Raw genomic sequence first — 19641 nt, 5'->3', positions numbered from 1 at the left:
TATAATTTGACATGTTTTTATAAACTTGTCTGTGTTTATTTTTATAAAATGTGCCATTATTGCCACAACAAATAAATGTTTTCACATTGAAAAGTTATTATCTGACTCGTTTTAACACATGTCGAAAGATATATTTATTACTCTTTTACAAGCTAAAAGCTCAAGTGGAGCGATCTATGGGCTTCTTGCAGTTTACCAACACGACAATGGCCGAATTGTCTGTATAGGATATTTTTTATTGGCCCATACATCTCGACCTGCCATGTCTTTGGTTTTAAAAATGGCGTATACAAGCTTTTTGTTTGCCGGTTTACGCTGTTAAATAGCTCCCAAGACCTCGCGAGTTCTCGTACGAGAAGTAAACGTCGTGAATATGAAATTAAAGTACATGTGTAGGTATATAATCAACGCTGTGGACCCCGTGAACGTATTTTCTTAGCGTTATGGTGAATTAGAATGGTGCCTGTGGCTTGTCAATCTCGCACGTCGTCAGGTTACCCGTTCGTAACGTAAATATCACCAAGCGAGCGTTTTATATTTCAGATATGACAGCGTCGCAAAATTGTAGATAATGGAGAGCTCAGAAGATGATGCGGGCACCGCGACGAGCGCTTCCCGCCGTGCATCGGCGCGGGAAAAGGACGTCGGGCAGGCCGAGGACGTCGACGCAACTAGTAGCTACCACCAGGACATTAGCGAGGGACGGACGTCGTGCCAAACCCCCGCAATGTCGGAGGACAACTTCGACGGCGACAGCGTTCCGTCGCCGTCGACACAGGACGTCAACACGAGCACGGAGGCGATATTGGACATGATCGACGAAATCGTTGACGGACCCGGGGCGCCTAAACGACTGCCGTTCGCAAGCTTCATCACCGACGCTCAGAAGGAATTTCTTATATCTGCCGACGATTCCAATAGCACTGAAGACTCTGTAAAGCTCGACTGCGAGCCCGCCGCGCGACAATCACAGTTGACTTTACCTGAAGATAGTGCCAAAAGTGAAGTTTTGGACACCTCCGCGTCTAGTGTGCAAGTGCAGAATTCATCACTATGTGAAACAGTGTCTGATGTGGAAATCACGGCTAGTGTAAAATCACCCCCTGAGACTGTTTCAGTACCTGACAGTGGAGAGACTGTTGTGAGTGCACCACCTGAACCCACAAGTGCAGTGTTGTTAATGGAACCTGAGACATCTGTTGCTTGCCCTAGTTTACCTTCCAGCAGTGCGTCACAAAATGATCCTAAAGTAAGTGATAGTGAAAAACAAGAAAGGACACTTAAAAATGTGACATCCAGTGATAATTGGGACAATATAACCATTGAAAAGGCAGAATCCACGTCAAGTGACTGTATTGTGAGTGATACACGGCCACCTGAACAGGAATATGTAAAATCACCATTGAAGCGGCGCTTGGTTAGGCCGCCCCCTTGTGATCGACGACCGGACTCCACAGTGTCCTCTACAGTGGATTCACAAACTGTTGACGTTTTCAGTAATATACAATCAAGTGAAACTATCGCTAAAGATGTGTCCAGCTCATCAGATGCTATGCCCACTGTACATGGTAAGGCAGAGGACATTAGAAATATAAGTGATATTAATGTCTGCAAAGCAGAAGCTTCAGTGAGTCCCCCTAAAAAGATAAAACTTATTAGGCAAAAAGTTACTCTTCCCGCTTGTGTTGAGGACAGTAGTTCTAGTGATAATCAACCATTAGTGAAAGAACAATGTCAATCAACTTCACCAGATATTCATGTTCCACCTGTTCCAATAGATATACAGTTACAGTCAACTATTACTGTTATGAGTACCTCTGAACAAGAATCATGTGAAAGTTTTGCACCAGTGTTACTTAACCAAGAGTCATCAGAGGTATTACCTATAAAGGAAGAAACTCAAAACAATGCTATAGAGCTCATACTGCAGCAAAGCACAACACACACTTCAAGCACAATAAAAATTAATGAACCCATTGATGATAACAGTTCTCAAATTATTGATGAAAGTAAGCTTTCAAGTGAGTCTTCATGTGACTTAAAATTGCAGGAACCTGTTATTAAACATGTCAATGTTGAGCAGCCTGTTAGTAGTGTAGAAAAGCCTCTAACTAATGAAGAGCTCAGTGCTGACAAGCCTGTTTGCAATAAGCTCAGTGCTGAGAAGCCTATTAGTAATGAGCCGAGTGTTGAAAAGCCTCATAGTAATGAGCTCAGTTTTGAGAAGCCTGATAGTAATGAGGAGCTTAGTGTTGAGAAGCCTGATAGTAATGAGGAGCTCAATGCCGAGAAGCCTAACAGTAATGAGGAGCTCAGTGCTCAGGAGCCTAGCTGTAATGAAAAGCTCAGTACACTGGAGCCTATCAGTAATGAAAAGCTCAGTGCTCAGGAGCGTAACAGTAATGAGAAGCTCAGTGCTCAGGAACCTATCAGTAATGAGAAGCTCAATGCTCAGGAATCGAAAAGTAATGAGAAACTCAGTGCTGAGAAGCCTGAATATAATGAGGAGCTCAGTGCTAAGAAGCCTGTTATTCATCAGGGGCAAAAACATACCATTACTGATGATATACAGCAGACAGACACTGTTACAGAACTTATACCTTTAAATGATACAGTAGTGACAAAAGAAGATACAGCAGAAAACTCTTCAAACGATAATAATGATTCTGAACTAAGTACTGATATTTCAGAAAATAATATGGTACAGGATTCAGTAAAAGAAAATTGTGATACTGTAGTTATAGCTATAAAACCTGAAGAGCAAAAATCTTTTGATGATCCTTTTAAGGAGGATAGTAAAAAAGTTCCACCAATTAAGCTCAGCTTATCAAATTTACCGGAGGCATCTACATCTCAAGTTGTGAAAGATGATGAACGATCAAGTATTAATAAGAATGAATCTGATTCAGTTAAACAAATTCCTAAACTTACTATAAGACTAAATAATAAACAATCTGAAGAAATCAAATCACCAATTCCGAAGCTTACCATTAAGCCTATAAGGCCACCTCCAGATAGTGAGGATAATAAAGACAATGACCATCAAATCGCACCTATAACCAAATTAAATATCAAACCTATACTGAAGCCCTCAACTGATCTAAATGATGTTTTCTCAGGTAGTCACATGGAAGAAGACAAAATTGAGAAAGAAGAACAGATTCCAAGTGTCACTAAAATTAATATCAAACCCATATTGAAGCCCCCAGATGTAGCAAATGATGTCCCTACAAGATTACATTCAGAAATGGAAAGAAGTAATAGAGATAACTCTACAGAAAATGTTCCTTCTGTGACAAAATTGAATATCAAACCAATACTGAAGCCACCAGAAAAAATCAATGATATTCATAGGAAGTCTAGCAGCAGTGAGATATCCGAATCGGAATGTTCTGAAAATGATGAAAGTACAAGTACCTCAGACCAAGCCTCTACATCAGATCAAGGTCCATCAGAAATTGTTCCCAAAGTCACTATAAAATTAGGCAAACCAGGAACGGAAAGTGAGGGTAAATTTTACACTGAACAAAATATCCCAAAACTTACAATAAAAGGCTTGCAGAATTGTGGAAATGAAGATGAGGAATCAATGTCAAAATTGAAATTTGTAAAAAACCAACCTGCCACCGATGCTCAACTATTAGAAAAAATTCCTAAGATTACTATAAAAACAGTGTCAAAACCAGAAGGTCAGCCTTTAAGTCCGAAATTGACAATAAAACCATTAAAACCACCTGAAAATATTATAAAGGAAAGTGAAATATCAAAAAATAAGTCTTCAGATTTTCATGGAAGTCCTGAAATTAAAGAAAATGCTCATGTGCCTAAAATTACGATCAAGCCAATTACTCGAACAGAATCAGATACAGCATCAAAGACACCCAAAAAGTCAACAGCTTTGAGCGACAGTGCTGAACATATTCCTGTGGTTACAAAGCTAAACATAAAACCGATTTTGAAACCTACAGAGAGTGATGATATTGAAAATTTAGAAGACAAAGTTCCTGTAGTTTCAAAATTAAATATAAAGCCTGTAGTAAAACCTAAAGATAATGAATTAGAATCTAGTATAGAAGATGTACCTAAAATTACTAAATTAAACATTAAACCTTTAAGAAATCCTGAAGTAAACTCTTCAGAACCAAAAGACTGTGATGCTGACACTGATGAAAATAGTATACCTGTTGTTACTAAAATTAATATTAAGCCTATTGTTAAGCCTATAGAAGAAGATGTATCAAAAGATTCAGAGAATCAATCATCAGAGACTGGAAATTCAAGTGATGATAATGCAGATATACCTGTTGTTACAAAATTAAATATTAAACCCATTTTAAAACCGCTTGATGCAGAAGAAACATCTAAATCCAGTATTTCTAGTGAACAAGCCATTCCTACTATAACAAAACTGAATATTAAGCCACTGGTTAAACCGGACGAAAGTTCAACACCATTATCCCCAAAAAAGGAGACTTTAAAAAGTCCAGAATTTAAGAGCTCATGTATACCAGTTGTCACAAAATTGAATATAAAACCTGTAGTAAAGCCAGAAGATAAAGATCAAATCAAATCGAGAGATGAAAATGAGGAAAAAATATCAAAAAATCCGCCACTAGTTATGAAAATTAACATGAAAGCTGTAGTAGAGAATGCTCAAGCTGTTGATAATGAAGTCTCATCACATAGTGAAAATATTTGTAACAATCTCAATGAACATAGTAATGAAATAATTGAACATACAAACGATTTAAAAACAGCTGCAAGCTACATTGACACTGAAAAGTCACATAAACTTTCCTCTGGCGATATTCAGCAAAGCTGTGATGAAAGTAAATTCTATGTGGGTGAGCATCTTGTCAAAGAAAAACTGGAAAACACATTTTCAGAAATATCAATTAAACAGAATTGTGTGACTCCACAGGATCCTAATGTTCAAAAATTTGCAGAGATTATTCCAATGTCGAAAAATTCAAATACACTTACATCAGCTAAAGACTCCAAAGGAGATAAACTTTTACTGACAAGTTGTCCAATCCCTAAAGAATCAAAGACTGATAGTTCTTCTACAAACACTCATATTTCTGACTCCAGTTTGGAGAAGGCAAATGTAAACCAAGTCTCAGAGATAAAACCGGATATTAGAGGGCTACATCAGCCGGAAATGCCACCCCTAAACAAGACACCTTATGTACAGAATTGTAAACTGTTGAAGAAACTATTAGAAAATTCTAGAGACCAACTTGGCAAGAGAGTAGAAGAACCAAAAAATTTTGCTAATTGTACATTACTTTCCGAAAAGAAGGACTCCAAAACAATGTTTCAAAAGGAAACAGTAAATTGTTCAACCTCAATGGGGTCTCTAGAAACACGGCAAAGTGCAGATTATAGTAATAAAAATATCAATGCTGACATTTTGTTTGATACTGAGAAATCTAAAAGCACTGCTTCGGACAAAATTAATGATACAAGTCATTCCACATCCTATGATGTGACTAAACCATTGGAAATAAACATATCCGAGAAATATTCAGGTCAAAGCTCTGGACAAGATTCCCCAAGAATAATATTAAAAATAAACAAAACTGACCATGGGGCTTCAGCGAAAATAATAACAGAAGATATCAAGAGGCCTGATAGTTTTCAACAAAAATACACTGAAAATACTCAAGAGAATATAACTGATAGAGAGAGTCCAAGAAAACACATTCTGAATAGTAGAAGGAAGATTAACACTGATGAGTCTGTGAGTTTGACTGTGGGGAAAAGATTACGTAGTTCGAGAATTGTAGAAAATACAGACAAATCGCCAGTAGTAAGGCGAAATGTTGGGAAAAGGCCCTCTACTACAGAAGTCAGTCCTGTTCAAAACAAAGAGACTGAACTCACTGTACTCGAAACAAAACGACTTAAATTGGGACAGCTTCTTTCTGGAAACAAATCTCTATCAATAACGCCTGTCGTAAGGGCGACACAGTTATCGCCAACTAAGCTTGGGTTGGACAATAAACAGGGGGCTAAGGTGCCCAATCACGCAATTCTTAATAATGAGAACTGTTCCAAAAATGGCAATTCTAAACTCCATAATATATTATCAAATTTACAAGCTAAGCAAAAACAATCTATAGGCATAAATGACACAACAATGGTCGACAAAAATCAATATGTAAGTCCAGATGCTGCTACCGACGCCGTAAAGAGCAATTTGAGCAACGTTGTGCCAGTAGAGAACTGTCACGTTAAAGTGCAAGAGATGATAATTAATGAAAATTGTGACTTACGTGACCATGGGTCGGGACCCGAAGAGGTCTTGCAAGACCCACTAGAGGTTTCAATGTCAAAAGCACCCTGTGATGTAATCAGCGAAAAAATTATCGCTCCTCGGATAGAAGAACTCACACCTCAGCCGAAAAAGCGGGGTCGACCTCGGAAGCTACCGGTCTCGGAGGGTGCAAAGCCTACCACTGTCACATTGCCGGTGCCAGCACTCGAGGAACGACCTCAACGTTCCCTGCGATTAACAAGGTAAATCATCACTGCATTTATAGATTGTAATCACCAAATCAAAACGAACATACTTATTTGTTAACAGGTTAATAGCATTATATCTACTTGTGTTTTTCAGGGACCGGCCCACAATACTCACAAAGCCGCGGGGTCGAGGCCGCGGTCGTGGCAGACGAGTTGAAATCAGCATGCCCTCATTGCCGCCTGAAACACTCAATGTCCCTGTCGAAGACACGGACGAGCGGGTATTGCGGACCATCGACCCGACCAGCTCCCGCATAAAACTGCCGCGCATGACTGAAGCTTTGGACAAGATGCCGGGCGGTTGTTCTACGCCACTCTCGAGTCGACGGCGAACATCATCGGGGGCCTTCAGTGAAGGCGAACTGAAGGTGGTGCTCGAATCGGCGATACCCAAAATTGAAGAAGCATTCATAAAATCGCCAGAGATTGTTGGACGTGGCAGAGGAGGCCGAGGCTCGCGTGGCGGCAGAGGGAGGACACCGCGGGGGCGAGGCCGGGGACGGGGCGGAGGGAGGGGAGCTGTCTATATGAAGGTATGTTGATTGATGAAAAATTAAAACTATTTTGCAATTACGATGCGTCCTGTTGTAATTACTTGATGCATGAATGAATTTATGTAATTATATTTGTTTATTGTTACTATGTTGAAAAAATGAAGATTCTGATATTGTAATCTCATGTATTCAATCCTGTAGGAGACAATGGGAATCTACGGTCGTGTTTGCGGTCCGGCGACTACCACAGTCCAGTTGTTTGAAGAAGAGACATGTATGATGGATGACAACGCTACGCCCGCTAAGTGAGTTCACCACCGATATTATTAAATTGGTTGTATTATAATTATCAGAAAAAAGTATCTAATGGGTACTTGTTGCAGACCCTCACATTTATTGGATGAAGACTCACAAAGTTCTGTGAAAAGTTCAACAAACGAAAGCAGTAAAATGAAGAAATCAAAATTTTCTGATTTGTTTGACAGGTACGGAATTTATTTGATTTTTTATACAATTGGCAAACAGAGGACTCTTATAATAATTTGGTTTTAGAACCATTTAAATCATAATGAATTGATTTTGCTGTGACAGGCATAGAATTAAATATTCTTTGTATTTTATTTGTTTTGTATACCGTTATATCTGAAATGTTGTAATGCACCATTTTATGCACTATAAGGACTGTTAATTGTTGTACATAATATTTGCTTTCAAGCAGATAGTTACAGGATTTTTTCTAGTATAAAGAGTAAAGTATGTGAATTTGTTTGAGATTTATCTCTAAAAGTAATTACCGGTTTAAAAAATACTTTCAGTCTTACAAAACTATATGTATATTTGTAATAAAGGTTATATTATAATTGGATTTCAATATATATTCTGTTATAAGATTTATTCTGCTAGACTCCTGTGAACAATGTTAATGCTTGATATTTTATAATTTGCAGTAACAAAGTGTGGACGGCGGCAGATGTTAAAGAATACACTTGGCCAACGCAAGAAGGTCCAGACACTATGCCCCAAGTAAGTATAGTTTTAATCAAAATATTTTTTTTACACCTAAACATCCATTTGAAATGCTTATATCATAATGAATTCATTGTGAAATCTATTAGAGCATATTTTAATTCTATTTATTTCCTTTTTTCTATGATGCCTTAATTTGTATGAGGAAATCTTACACATCATTACTATTATTAGCTAAAGGGTTGGTTACCTACAGCTTTAGTCACTGTAGCAGCATTGTCAATTACCAGATGCTCGACTTTTGACTCGCCTTTACCTGTCACCCAAGAATGGTGAGTTTCAAAATAGCAAACTGTTTCTGATGTTGAGTGGACAAAAACTACAGCGAGCTACTGACAGTTTTGAATGATGGTAACTTATATTGTTCAAGTAAGCGTTGGCAGTACAATTGGTACGTTAGCTCGCTGTTTCTTGCCAAGCTAGTATCTCCAATTACTTTTTTTTGAACGACGACAATGCTGAAGTTATGTAACTAGTTACGTTAAAAGGAAATGTGTTTGAACGCGGTCCAAGTAACCATTTCCGTGTTCCGTTACGTTTACTAGCGCCTTTTCCTTGTCGACAGCACTAAGTATGTATGGAATGCGTAAACTAATGGAATTCAACTTGATTCTGAATTCTGATCGAAATATGTACATTTAACTTATTTTATTTATCTTGCGTTAAAAACACTGACCATTTTTTTTAACCATATTAAGTTTTATTGCAAGATTGTTAGATAGTTTAGAATGTATTTAACGGCGCGTACGAAGTTAGCATTAAATTTAACTTACTGTTGAAACGGTGAGTACTGAATAAAGAAATCAAATTATAGCTATAATGAGAAGTAGGTAATAACGTTATATGCCAGCGTACGGAGCGGTTGTTTGCTTATAATATTTGCAAATGTTTTCAATAGAACTAGTCTTTTTTTTTGTCATAACAAAGTTCATCGTCAGTTGATCGAATAGCATGTTGACGTTGATAGCATTGCAGGATGTTCAATACCAATTAAACTTTTGTATTCGTTCCGACTATATGTGAATAGAATACCTCGTTCATATTAAGTTATTTACTTGTAACGTATTGTAGAGGCAATACATATTGCACGTCATAATGTCGCGATTTATTTAACATGCTGGGACCACACTAAGGTTAATGTCATCGCTCATCATAGCAACAAATAAGGCATTAATATAAAGTGTTAATTATTTCCTATGTTTACGCGAATGTTAGAAATATTTAATTGAAATAATAGTTAGTTGAAATAAAACTATTTTATATTATATTTTTTTCCCAACGTTTCAAAGACATTGCAGCTTTCATGGTCTTGGAGAACAGTCTCCCCTTGTTTTATTTCAATAAATTTTTAAATTAAAATAAAATCGCATGTCGTCAAATTATTGCAATAATTTGTAGTTCTATATTCACATTACTTTCGTTTCATTGAAATACTATAATTAATGACATTAGACGTTAGTGTGGCCCCAGCGACATGTAAATGATTTATTCATAAATCATAACATATTCTCATATGTACAAATCTAGATATTACGTTTTGGTTTCAGGTAATGATGATACAAGAGCAAGTGGCGATGTTTTTGGGCGTGAAGAGTTTCAAAAGGCGATACCCGGAGCTGAAGAGGCGACCGATTGTCGGCGAGGAGAAGGACTTCGTGCTCGCAAAAGGATTGGTCACCGAAGCCCTTTGCGATCTTGGTACGATTTTTTTATATTTTTTATTGTTAATTTATATTTGGGCTATAGTTTTTGTGCTTTACGGGTCGGACTCAGCTTTAATGATACAAACCATGAAAACTAAAGAAAATGTGGTTTCTCTTTTTTACGTAAAAAAATCATCAGACCAGCCTATAATGTGAAAAAAGAAATCTCATTTTTACTACTTATGCTACTTGATAACTGCACTCCATTTGACGTTTATGTGTGTTTACTTAAGTAATTTGCCCAAAGATAACAAAAAAAAAACGGACAATTTATTATGTTATTTTAGGCTAACATTTTCATTATAAATAAGCCAAACGAAACGTCGTCTTCAATGTTCAATATCACATATGGGATAATAAGATAAAGAAAGAGTTTATAAACACTACGTTTTATAGATAATATTCTACTTTATGATGATAAGATTTTATGTATTAGTTTGGCCAACGACGAAGTTGATATGATCACTCTATGATCAATTTATAAAGAATAATAAGTATTGTAAAAACCTAATTGATTTAAAATTACGGGAGCTGAAGGCATACTAAAGAGTTCTTAGTTATAGCTTTTGCTCGCGACTCCGCCTGCGTGAAAGAGTTTTACCGGGATAAAAGTCCCGCTTAATAATTATTGTCCGGGATAAAGAATAGCCTTTAGCACTCAAGAGCAATGTAGCTTCATTTTAGTAAAAAAAATTCAAAGTCGGTTTAGTAGTTCCTGAGATTAGCGCGTTCAAACAAATAAACAAAATCTTCAGCTTTATATATTAGTATAGATTTCAAACTAATTTTTAAAAAGACTAAATCTACGTGACTTTTTGTTCCCTAAACTTTGCACAAGAATTACTAATGGCATGAATAACGTTATATTCACCTGAAGAAGTTATTACTTTTTAACAGTTTTTTTGCAATTCCAGTACCGTTTGTATACAAATACGAATTACTTAATTGTATTTTATTAAAGAGAGGCTTTTTATGGAATCATATAGAGGGGAAGTTTAATTAAATATGTTGTATTTCATTTCATAGTCAAAATACCGTGATACATTTTAAATACCCTTTGAATTGTCATTCATAGGTATCACCGCGGTAGACGCGAGCGAAGTTTTGGACATAATGTTGTCGGACTACCCTCACAAGTACGAGGAGTACCGCTCGCATCAGCGCGAGCGACAATTGACTGAACCGCCGCCCGAGCCGCCGGTCGAGGTCAAACCGGAAGAGAAACTGGTGAAAGTCGAGGTGAAACCAGAGAAACCGGTGGAACAGAAACCGGAATTGCCGAAAATTGATCCGGAGAAGACTAGACAGGTATTTTATATCATTCTGAAATATTAATAGGTTTAAAAAGTATGACGTTTGAATTGTAGTCTACGTAATGTTCCGGAGTTATTGCGTGTTAAATTGGGCTAAATATTTATGTAAATTGAAGTATTATATATGCGATTTTAACACCATGTCAGAAGTCTGTTACAAAATAACGTATTTTCAATGGAATGGATTTGTGTGATGTGGATGTTAGTGAAGATTTTTAATCACGCACTTTTTGGAGAATGCAATACAAAAGATTAACTTCTGTCCTTGAATGTCCTGATTGTCGGTCGAATGCGAGCTCTGTTGACATATCTAGCGTGGCGTAGAGGTTAGCCAGGCATATATGAAAGGTATTATGAGGTGTCGCAGGACATGGCGGCGGCGGCGATCGCGTCGGCGAGCGAGTGGAACGCGCGCGCGAACGCGTGGCGGCGGCCCGCGTGCGTCGACCTGCAGTCGCTGTGCGTGCACCGGCGCCGCGCGCCGCCCGCGCGCGCGCCCTCGCACCTGCGCCCGCCCGCCGGCTTCTACCCGCACGCGCTGCTGCCCGGACAGTACCAGCACTGCTACCGCACCTACACGCCCGAGCAGCTCAGGTCCTACACACCACATGATACATTTATAGTCATTTACTATCTTTATAATACTATCCCACACCTGAGATCTAATGGTTAATACAATTTCTCTTAATATAGCGATTAACTCGCCCCCTAGTTTACATCCTTGAATTCGAAAATTAGAGCTGGAAATTACACAATGGGTATGTTCAAGTAACCTGCCTTATAAATCCCATTTGGTTTACAGATACTTCCCGCTGAACACGGCACTAGTGGCGCCGCCAGCGCCGCCGTCACCCGTGGAATCCAGCTCTGACTCTGAGCAGGAGTGGGGCTCGAGGAGTTCTTCAAGCGAAGACTCCGACTCACGAACACAACCCGCCAAGGTATGTTCATTTAAAAAATACTCATTCAATATATTATGAAAGCGTACAATTTATTGAATTCTTTTAAATATATGTATTGTTATAAGATTATGCTTTATCATCAAAAATCATACACATTTATGTTCTATATATGATAATCCAGATAAACAATAAGTTTACATGTTTCTGCAGAAATCATTGCTTATTAAAAACATTATTGTAGCGCAAGAAATTGAGCAAAGTGAAGCGCAGCAGCCAGGCTGAGATCAAGGAGAAAGAGAAGGAGAAGGACGAGCCGGAACCGAGCGCGGAGGACACGTGCCGCGTCTGCAAGCTGCGGCTCGAGGGCAACCGCAAGTACACGCACGAGAGGTTCCTCGTCTGCGCCAGCTGCCAGGCCAAGTGTGAGTCGCACGTTAATCACGTTACTGCTCTTGTTGGCGGGTACGCTATCTTATGGAGTTTAATTTGGTGGCATTTTGCAACGTTTACGTAAAAGGGTTGTGAATATTTTGTGGTTATTTTTATTTAGCTTGAAACATATTCATACAAATATTGTGATGCCGTTATTATATTCAAATATTTACTTTGAACTTGTCTTAATTATTCAAAATTATGTACATTGTTGTATACTTACCAGTTTGATTTAATTTCATAACAACTAGAATTATGTTTGTATCTGCAATCCTTATCCTAATGTTGACTTAATATTTGACACTCGTATTGCAGTGCACCCCTCGTGCGTGGAGTTGAGCGCAGACACGATCCGCAAGTGCCGCGAGTACCCGTGGCAGTGCGCCGAGTGCAAGACGTGCTGCTCCTGCCGCCTGCCCGCCGACGACGACAAGATGCTCTTCTGCGACCTGTGCGACCGCGGCTTCCACATCTACTGCGTGGGGCTCGACGCCGTGCCCACCGGTACGTCTTCACACTTCATCATAGCACTTGATATTCGCCACACTATTGAACGTTTTGTGACACAAAGATACGAGTCATTGTACGTTTGTGTCTCTTATGATTTTAATTTTGATATTTGTACAGTTTATACTGAACAAATTGCACATTGTACATACCTGTGTACGGGCGAGTCAACTTTTCGTTACATCAATGTCTTCGCATCAGTTCACTTATCGCCATCAAACAATGTGATCGTGAAGGGATTGTTCAACTCAACCTTAACATTAAAAGATTGTGTGGTACGCGCCTTACAATCAGGCGACAACAACAGGCAACATGTTTGAACATGTTTAGTTAGTAGCATTGAGATGGTGGCCGTGTGGTCAGGTCGGTGGCACTGCGTGGAGTGCGCGGTGTGCAAGTCGTGCGGCGCGCGCTCGCCGGGCGGGCTGCCCGCGCCCGACGCCGCGCCCCCCGCGCCCCCGCGCCCGCCGCGCCCGCGCCCGCGCCCGCCTGGCACCACCAGACGCGCCGGGGCCCCGGCGGGCACAAGGTCTACTCACACTCGCTGTGCACGCCGTGCGCCAGGTCAGTCTCCACACCCGCCCGCACGCAGTGACGGCAGGCCCACACTGCATTGTTCGACTCCAAACAACTAAATTTATCATTTGTTACTCTATTTCTAAAACATTACATATTATCTGCATTTGACCCTCAAGTATTTCTCAGTGGCCAGCCGTCACTTATACTCGACGCTCGGTGAGCGTACTGTCAGTTAGATCTGATCCGATTAATATAGATACCTATGAGAGATTTACAGTATTCTAACATTAGAGATCCATTTCGATTTCCCTCTGAACTTCTCTTTCGCCTAGCGTCGAATACATGAACATTGTTTATGATTTTGATTACTTTTTTATGATATATGGAGAAGAACAAATATCCTGCCATTTATGTGGATTTAACACAATTCTGGGCAATATTGTTATTATGCATATTTTGCATCAAGCTAACCAAAATAAAATGGAGTAAATAAAATACGTCAACTACGAACTTATAAAATAATTTCGTAACACAATCATTTATATTATAACTAATTTTATTTTTGTTCCGTTACAATCCGACACAATAAAATACGACAATAAATAAAATTATGACGTATTATTTTTCAAGTAAATCCAAGAGGGGCAACAGCAAAACGTGAAAGAGATATGGTACGATTGTTGGTGAAGAGTATATGTCGAGGGACGCTGATTCAAAGTACACAGTTTTATACAAAATGTTTCTGATGATTTATGTTCAATGTTTACGTAATAACTGGTCTTGGTAGTTCATGTACTGAAGTCATCTCATGTGCGTGTTTGTTGTGGACTAACACGAGTTCATTCTGTATCACGTTTCGACGTCGCATTCACTCTGTCGACATCCGCTTTGTCTTTGGTTTCTCGTAGCATTTTGGCGGAGGCGATGCTGAGGTAGGTCACTTCATTATACCTACAGCATTGTACATTTTATAGCTAACAAACTACATCCATATTTATGTAACAAAAGTAAAATTATACACTCGCTGTTAAATGAATAATCTACATGGAGTTAAATAAAATATTCTTAATATTATCGTATCAAAGAATTATATGTTCCATGTGGTCAATGTCATATATGTTATTAAAACATTATAATTTTCAACTAATATATTTTAATGTGAAGTGACCAATCTCTATGTCGTCTTTCACTTTGGTCCCCGCAGAATGTTCTCTTTACCCCGAACGCAGCGTTCTTACTCAGCACATATCCCAGTATTATTTAATAAGTTGCATGCTAATTATCCCTTAATTATAAATAATTCTATATTCACATGAAGATTATTTGCTTGCAATAAATATTTTTTTCTAAATGTACGCTCGTTTTTACTAAACACAAAGCACCTTTTGGAGAGTTTTAATTTTGAATTGTATTACATAATACAATAACATTTTACTAACATTTATGTTAAAATTTTGTAATCTAATATTCCTAATTAATTAAGAAATCCATTTGGAAATTTTATATAGAATTTAACAATTGAGAGACTGACATTAAATATTCACCTTGAAAGATAAACAAGTGTAAAAACTATTCTTTTCAAGGATTTTATTAGTCACCTTTGTAGTAAAATTGATTGATAAAAACGAGAGTTATTATAAAATGGATTCCTTACATTCAGTGTTAATTAACGAAGACGTACTTTGTGTGTCGTTAATAAAACTGACAAAAGTTTACCAAAGATAAGTTAGAGATAGTATATAGAACTTATTGCACATTTCAAAATCTATCGAAACACATGTTTGAAAATCGACCTTACAAGTGGTGCAAGTTCATGCCAACTAATGCTAGGTGTTTAACAAAGTAATATTCATATTTTGTAAATTTTCAAAAGCAAATAATCTTCATAACAAGAACAGAAAAGAGGTGTTATTTTTTTACAGAGAATATTCCGCAGTCAGAATTAAATCATTTTACTTATTATAATATTCATACTTTTTTGAAGGTATAATTAGTAAATATGGAGCTATTTATCGGGTGAAACTAGATTCTTCATTGGTATTTGCTGTAAATACACGCATACAGACCGACTTTGCTGTTCATGTGATTGAAAATTCAATTTTAATAATTATTCAATAAAATAATTGATGCAATACAAGTAGTACGCTAATATGTCTCTTTATGTATATTTTGTATTCCGTACTGCGTCAATTAATGTTGAATCATCAATGACAATGGGTGTCGACATCGTTTACACCGCAGTTAAACCAACTAACTCATTTGATCACATTGTATAGACTAACAGGGGCATACATCATTCGTTTTCCCACTGCGTTCACTAATATTACGTTTATTACATTTCTTCGGGCTCTTTAACAGTATAATATAATGTTTGACCACACATTCCTTTAATTTATTATTCTATCTATGATATATGCAATATTTGGTTATGTAGTAATATTAAAAACACCATGTATATTAAAATGATTATCAGTTACTAATATATATAGGACTATACACGGTATATTATTTATATGTAGTTATAGTATGTATTGACACGTTTATGTAAATAATGACACACTAATTTAAAGTATAATATATTATATTTGGATATAGTAGTCAGTTAGTAGATAAAGTTTTATTTATAAAGAGCCAACAGAAGGGATGTAATAAATAGCTAACACGTTTTGAGAGATCATCCAACCGGCAGCGTGATCCCGTGTTGATACTAATGGCGTATTTCTGTGTTCCGGTGCTTGCGCGTACGGTCCGTATGTGTGTGTGCGTACGTAGGGCGTATCGCATCGGTCGCTACTGCCCGCTGTGCGAGCGCTCGTTCATCGGGCCCAAGGGGACCATGCAGCTCGTCATATGTAAGCTCTGCGATAGGCAACTGCATCAAGGTACGTCATACATACACCAGCGAACGAGTAGAACGCAATCCGCCTGCCCACGCACGGCACTGCCAGGCTGAGCATAAAGTGACCTTCGACAGCCCCGCGGTTATCGTATCACTTGTTTTGTTGTTTTATGCGCAGCCTCGTGCTTTTACATGCCTGTCCTTGCATTAATTATCCAACAGTGAGAATGCATTTTTATGTCCATTGTGTTATAAATGCTTTTAGTTCTGAGCATGAAATGTTAACGCATGTGTGCTGTAGTTGTTTGAAAAGCATGAACAAACAGAAATGAACAAAAATGTCATTCTCACAGTATTTGCTTTGCTCGGTTACTCATCTGTACCCATTATTCAAATTCACTTTCATAAATTATAGAATGGCGTTCTTGTGTAGAAAATGTATCTTGTGCTTATTCTCTATAATTATTATGTAGCCACTATTATTACACATATCTATATTATGTATTTATAAATGCCTACAAAATATATAAAATACATTATACAAAACATTGCGATAAATATATAAACATAACTCAAAAGGTATGACGTCAGGAGCTTGCGTTTTCGTTAGATGTGTTAGATGAACATGTATCGGTGAGCATGATGTATAATACACAGTGAGCGATGACTTGCCTCGTTTAGTCGGTAGATGAAATTATTGGGTCGCAAATACTAGATTCACACGGCGGGCTATTGAAAGTTGCCGAGTTGTGTGTGCCATGCATCGTCGTGTACTAGGTGTAGGTCGACTGTCGCGCGTCGAGTGCGTCCGCGACGCCGCGCCGAGGGCGTCGCCCGTTCCTGTCACTCCGCACGGACGTTGGGCATTACGATATGACAGAACGCAACATACAAGCCCTCGGCGTCGTGGACGGACCCGACGCGGTACGGTCGAGCGTGAGCCGACGGCGAATGACAATCAGTTCGTTTTGTGGTGTCGCAGAGTGCGTTAGGCAGACGGTGTCGAGCCTGAACGTGCTGGACTACACGTGCGCGGAGTGTCGCCGCGGCGGCATCACGTCGCGCGCCGCCGCCGCCCGGTTGGCGCCGCGCACCATCGCCACGCTGTTCATGGCCAAGCGGCGGTTCAACAAGTACGCGCACCGGCAGTACATGCGCTCGCGCATGCTTGAGGCGGAGGCGGAGGCGGAAGCGGCGGCGGCGGCGGCGCGGGAGGAGGAGGACGCGTCCGCCGACGCGTCCCTCGACCCGTCCCTTGACCCGCTGCTGGAGCCACTGCACGACCCGCCGCACGACCCGCTGCAGGGCGCCGGCTGAACCGTACCGCGCGGTTCAACACATGGACGGTCTCATATATATAACAGTTTTAGTCCGTATTGTGTAACTCCCGTTCGCTTCGGTGATGAGGTGGTGAGGTAACGTGCATAAATCTGATTATTATAACGATTAACCCGTAGGCTACGTATTGTGTAAGTTGTCGGACGATGAGGAGAGGTCGTCTCCTCGCGGTGGACCTTCGTTCTTTTCTGTCGAGATCTTGACGCATCGGATCGACGGAGAGAACCGGCTGCCGCTCAAAAGTGTATATTATTATTGTATCTCTGGCTGAATCTAGACGGTTCGCTTTTACGGACTGCGTAAATCGCAAAGTGGTTAGATAGCTGTAGATCGCAGGTCACTAACTTGAATACTGTACAGTAATTTAATACTAACTTCACTATATGGGTAGCTGGGCAATCATACTATTTTTAATATTCATAGTTTTTTAATTCTGCAAGACAAATCATGTATTGTGTATTCGTCCACGGTTCGTTGAAGTGTAGCGTGCGAAAGAGTAGTGGAGCTGTTGTTGCACGTTGCGCTGTTGCAACGTTGCAGCGTTGCGCTGTTGCGGACGTACAGCTATAAGTACGATTGGCGTTTGTGTTCTCCAAGTGGTCGTATTCTGAATGTGTGAATTTATGTAATTGTAGATGAATAATGAGTATATCGATTGATTTGTTCTCTAAGAAATAATTAGTTTCCAAAATTGAAAAATAAACGCATATAATAAAAATCTGCCTTTTAATGCATTTGAATTTTGTTTCGAAAATATAATTCTGCACTGTTATTTTTTCCAAAATTGGCGCCATACTCGCTAATGTTGACAGTGCGCATTTTGTTTTTTTTTTTAATAGATTAATTTTAGATTATCGTTAATTTTTGCTTCATAAGGTATTTATTTTAGTTATACTTTTATATGGATACAACTGTATACAATCTAATGTCCAATATAATAGGCTTGCGAAGGATTGTTACAAAAACGAGAGACGAGTTTGAAGTACTTCAGGTTCATATAATGTGGAGACTCAGTCACCTGAAGAGAATTTACTTATGAATTGATAGTTATGATTTACGAATTTTCCCCCTAATCGCACTTTATGAAAATTGTTGATTAATTAATTACACTATTTAGATTACGTTAAGATTTTACGTTTTTGTAGTTTAATTATATTTACGAATGGAATTCAGCAGCTCTTCTATGATTTGACAATTATTTTTCCCCTTACTTAATTTTCAAAGTACAAAACACATAGGCTACATTTATCTACTACTAATTTACTAATTCGTTCTGGAGCACATACCGACCTTATTATTATAGATTTATTATATAAAGATCAAATAAATTATTTAACTCAGAGTATGTTTATTTTTCATTATGAGAAATTATTTATTTATTCTTACCGTGTTGCTAAGGTAGATAAAATGGTAGATGTGTGCAGTTGGGCGTTCCAGGGCGGAGGCTGATTGGTCGATTTGTCGTGATGTGCGCCGCGTCGCGTCGCATCGCGTCGAATCGCGTCGCATTGTGTGAGTAGGGTTCTTTCCAACAAGTGTATGCATTTGCTGTACTTATGGTAATCTCTGCGCGCTATTGTCTTTTAACCACTGCTGTGTGCAATTATTATCTCCCAATGTTGTGTATTATACATTGTATTAGAAACATATATTGTAAGTGCAGGTGGTGATTCAGTAACTTCATCGAATACTGACATGTAATGTATCATGTTTTAGTTTATAATTATAATGCTTGGTTATTTTTAATCATAATTTACTTAGTGACGATTATTAAGATAAATATTATGTCCACAAATTGTTTCATGAAATCATGATAAACTTTTATATGATATAATAACACAACCCGTACGGGTGTGTCACGAGCCGAAATTTGCATTGCTTTATCGACACAAGTGAATTATTAGGACTTACTTGTAAGGAAATAATGATAACTTTATGTCTACTTAATGCAAGTGTAAACGTTCTAGAAATCTCGCACTGTTCGGTCAATTTTGTAAAAAAAATAAAATAAATTTAATTTGAATACGGATTTTCATTGCT

The 19641-nt window shown here is 38.5% G+C and overlaps 1 protein-coding gene across 1 annotated transcript; it reads left to right on the top strand.

The window, feature by feature from the left end:
• Positions 1–87: 87 nt before the first annotated feature.
• LOC115441929 lies at positions 88–19624 on the top strand. Its single transcript, XM_030166884.2, is given in 15 exon segments — positions 88–6522; positions 6623–7061; positions 7224–7327; positions 7406–7507; positions 7970–8045; positions 9596–9746; positions 10827–11059; positions 11432–11658; positions 11867–12005; positions 12208–12388; positions 12714–12902; positions 13269–13369; positions 13372–13469; positions 16197–16306; positions 17246–19624. Coding segments are annotated over 15 exon segments (8436 nt in total). The 5' UTR covers positions 88–571; the 3' UTR covers positions 17581–19624.
• The last annotated feature ends 17 nt before the right edge of the window (positions 19625–19641 follow it).

The sequence above is a fragment of the Manduca sexta genome, chromosome 11, assembly GCF_014839805.1.
Source record: "Manduca sexta isolate Smith_Timp_Sample1 chromosome 11, JHU_Msex_v1.0, whole genome shotgun sequence".
Lineage (NCBI taxonomy): Eukaryota > Metazoa > Arthropoda > Insecta > Lepidoptera > Sphingidae > Manduca > Manduca sexta.
Note: the sequence above shows the minus strand (reverse complement) of the source record. Positions and strands in the feature narration are given on the sequence as shown.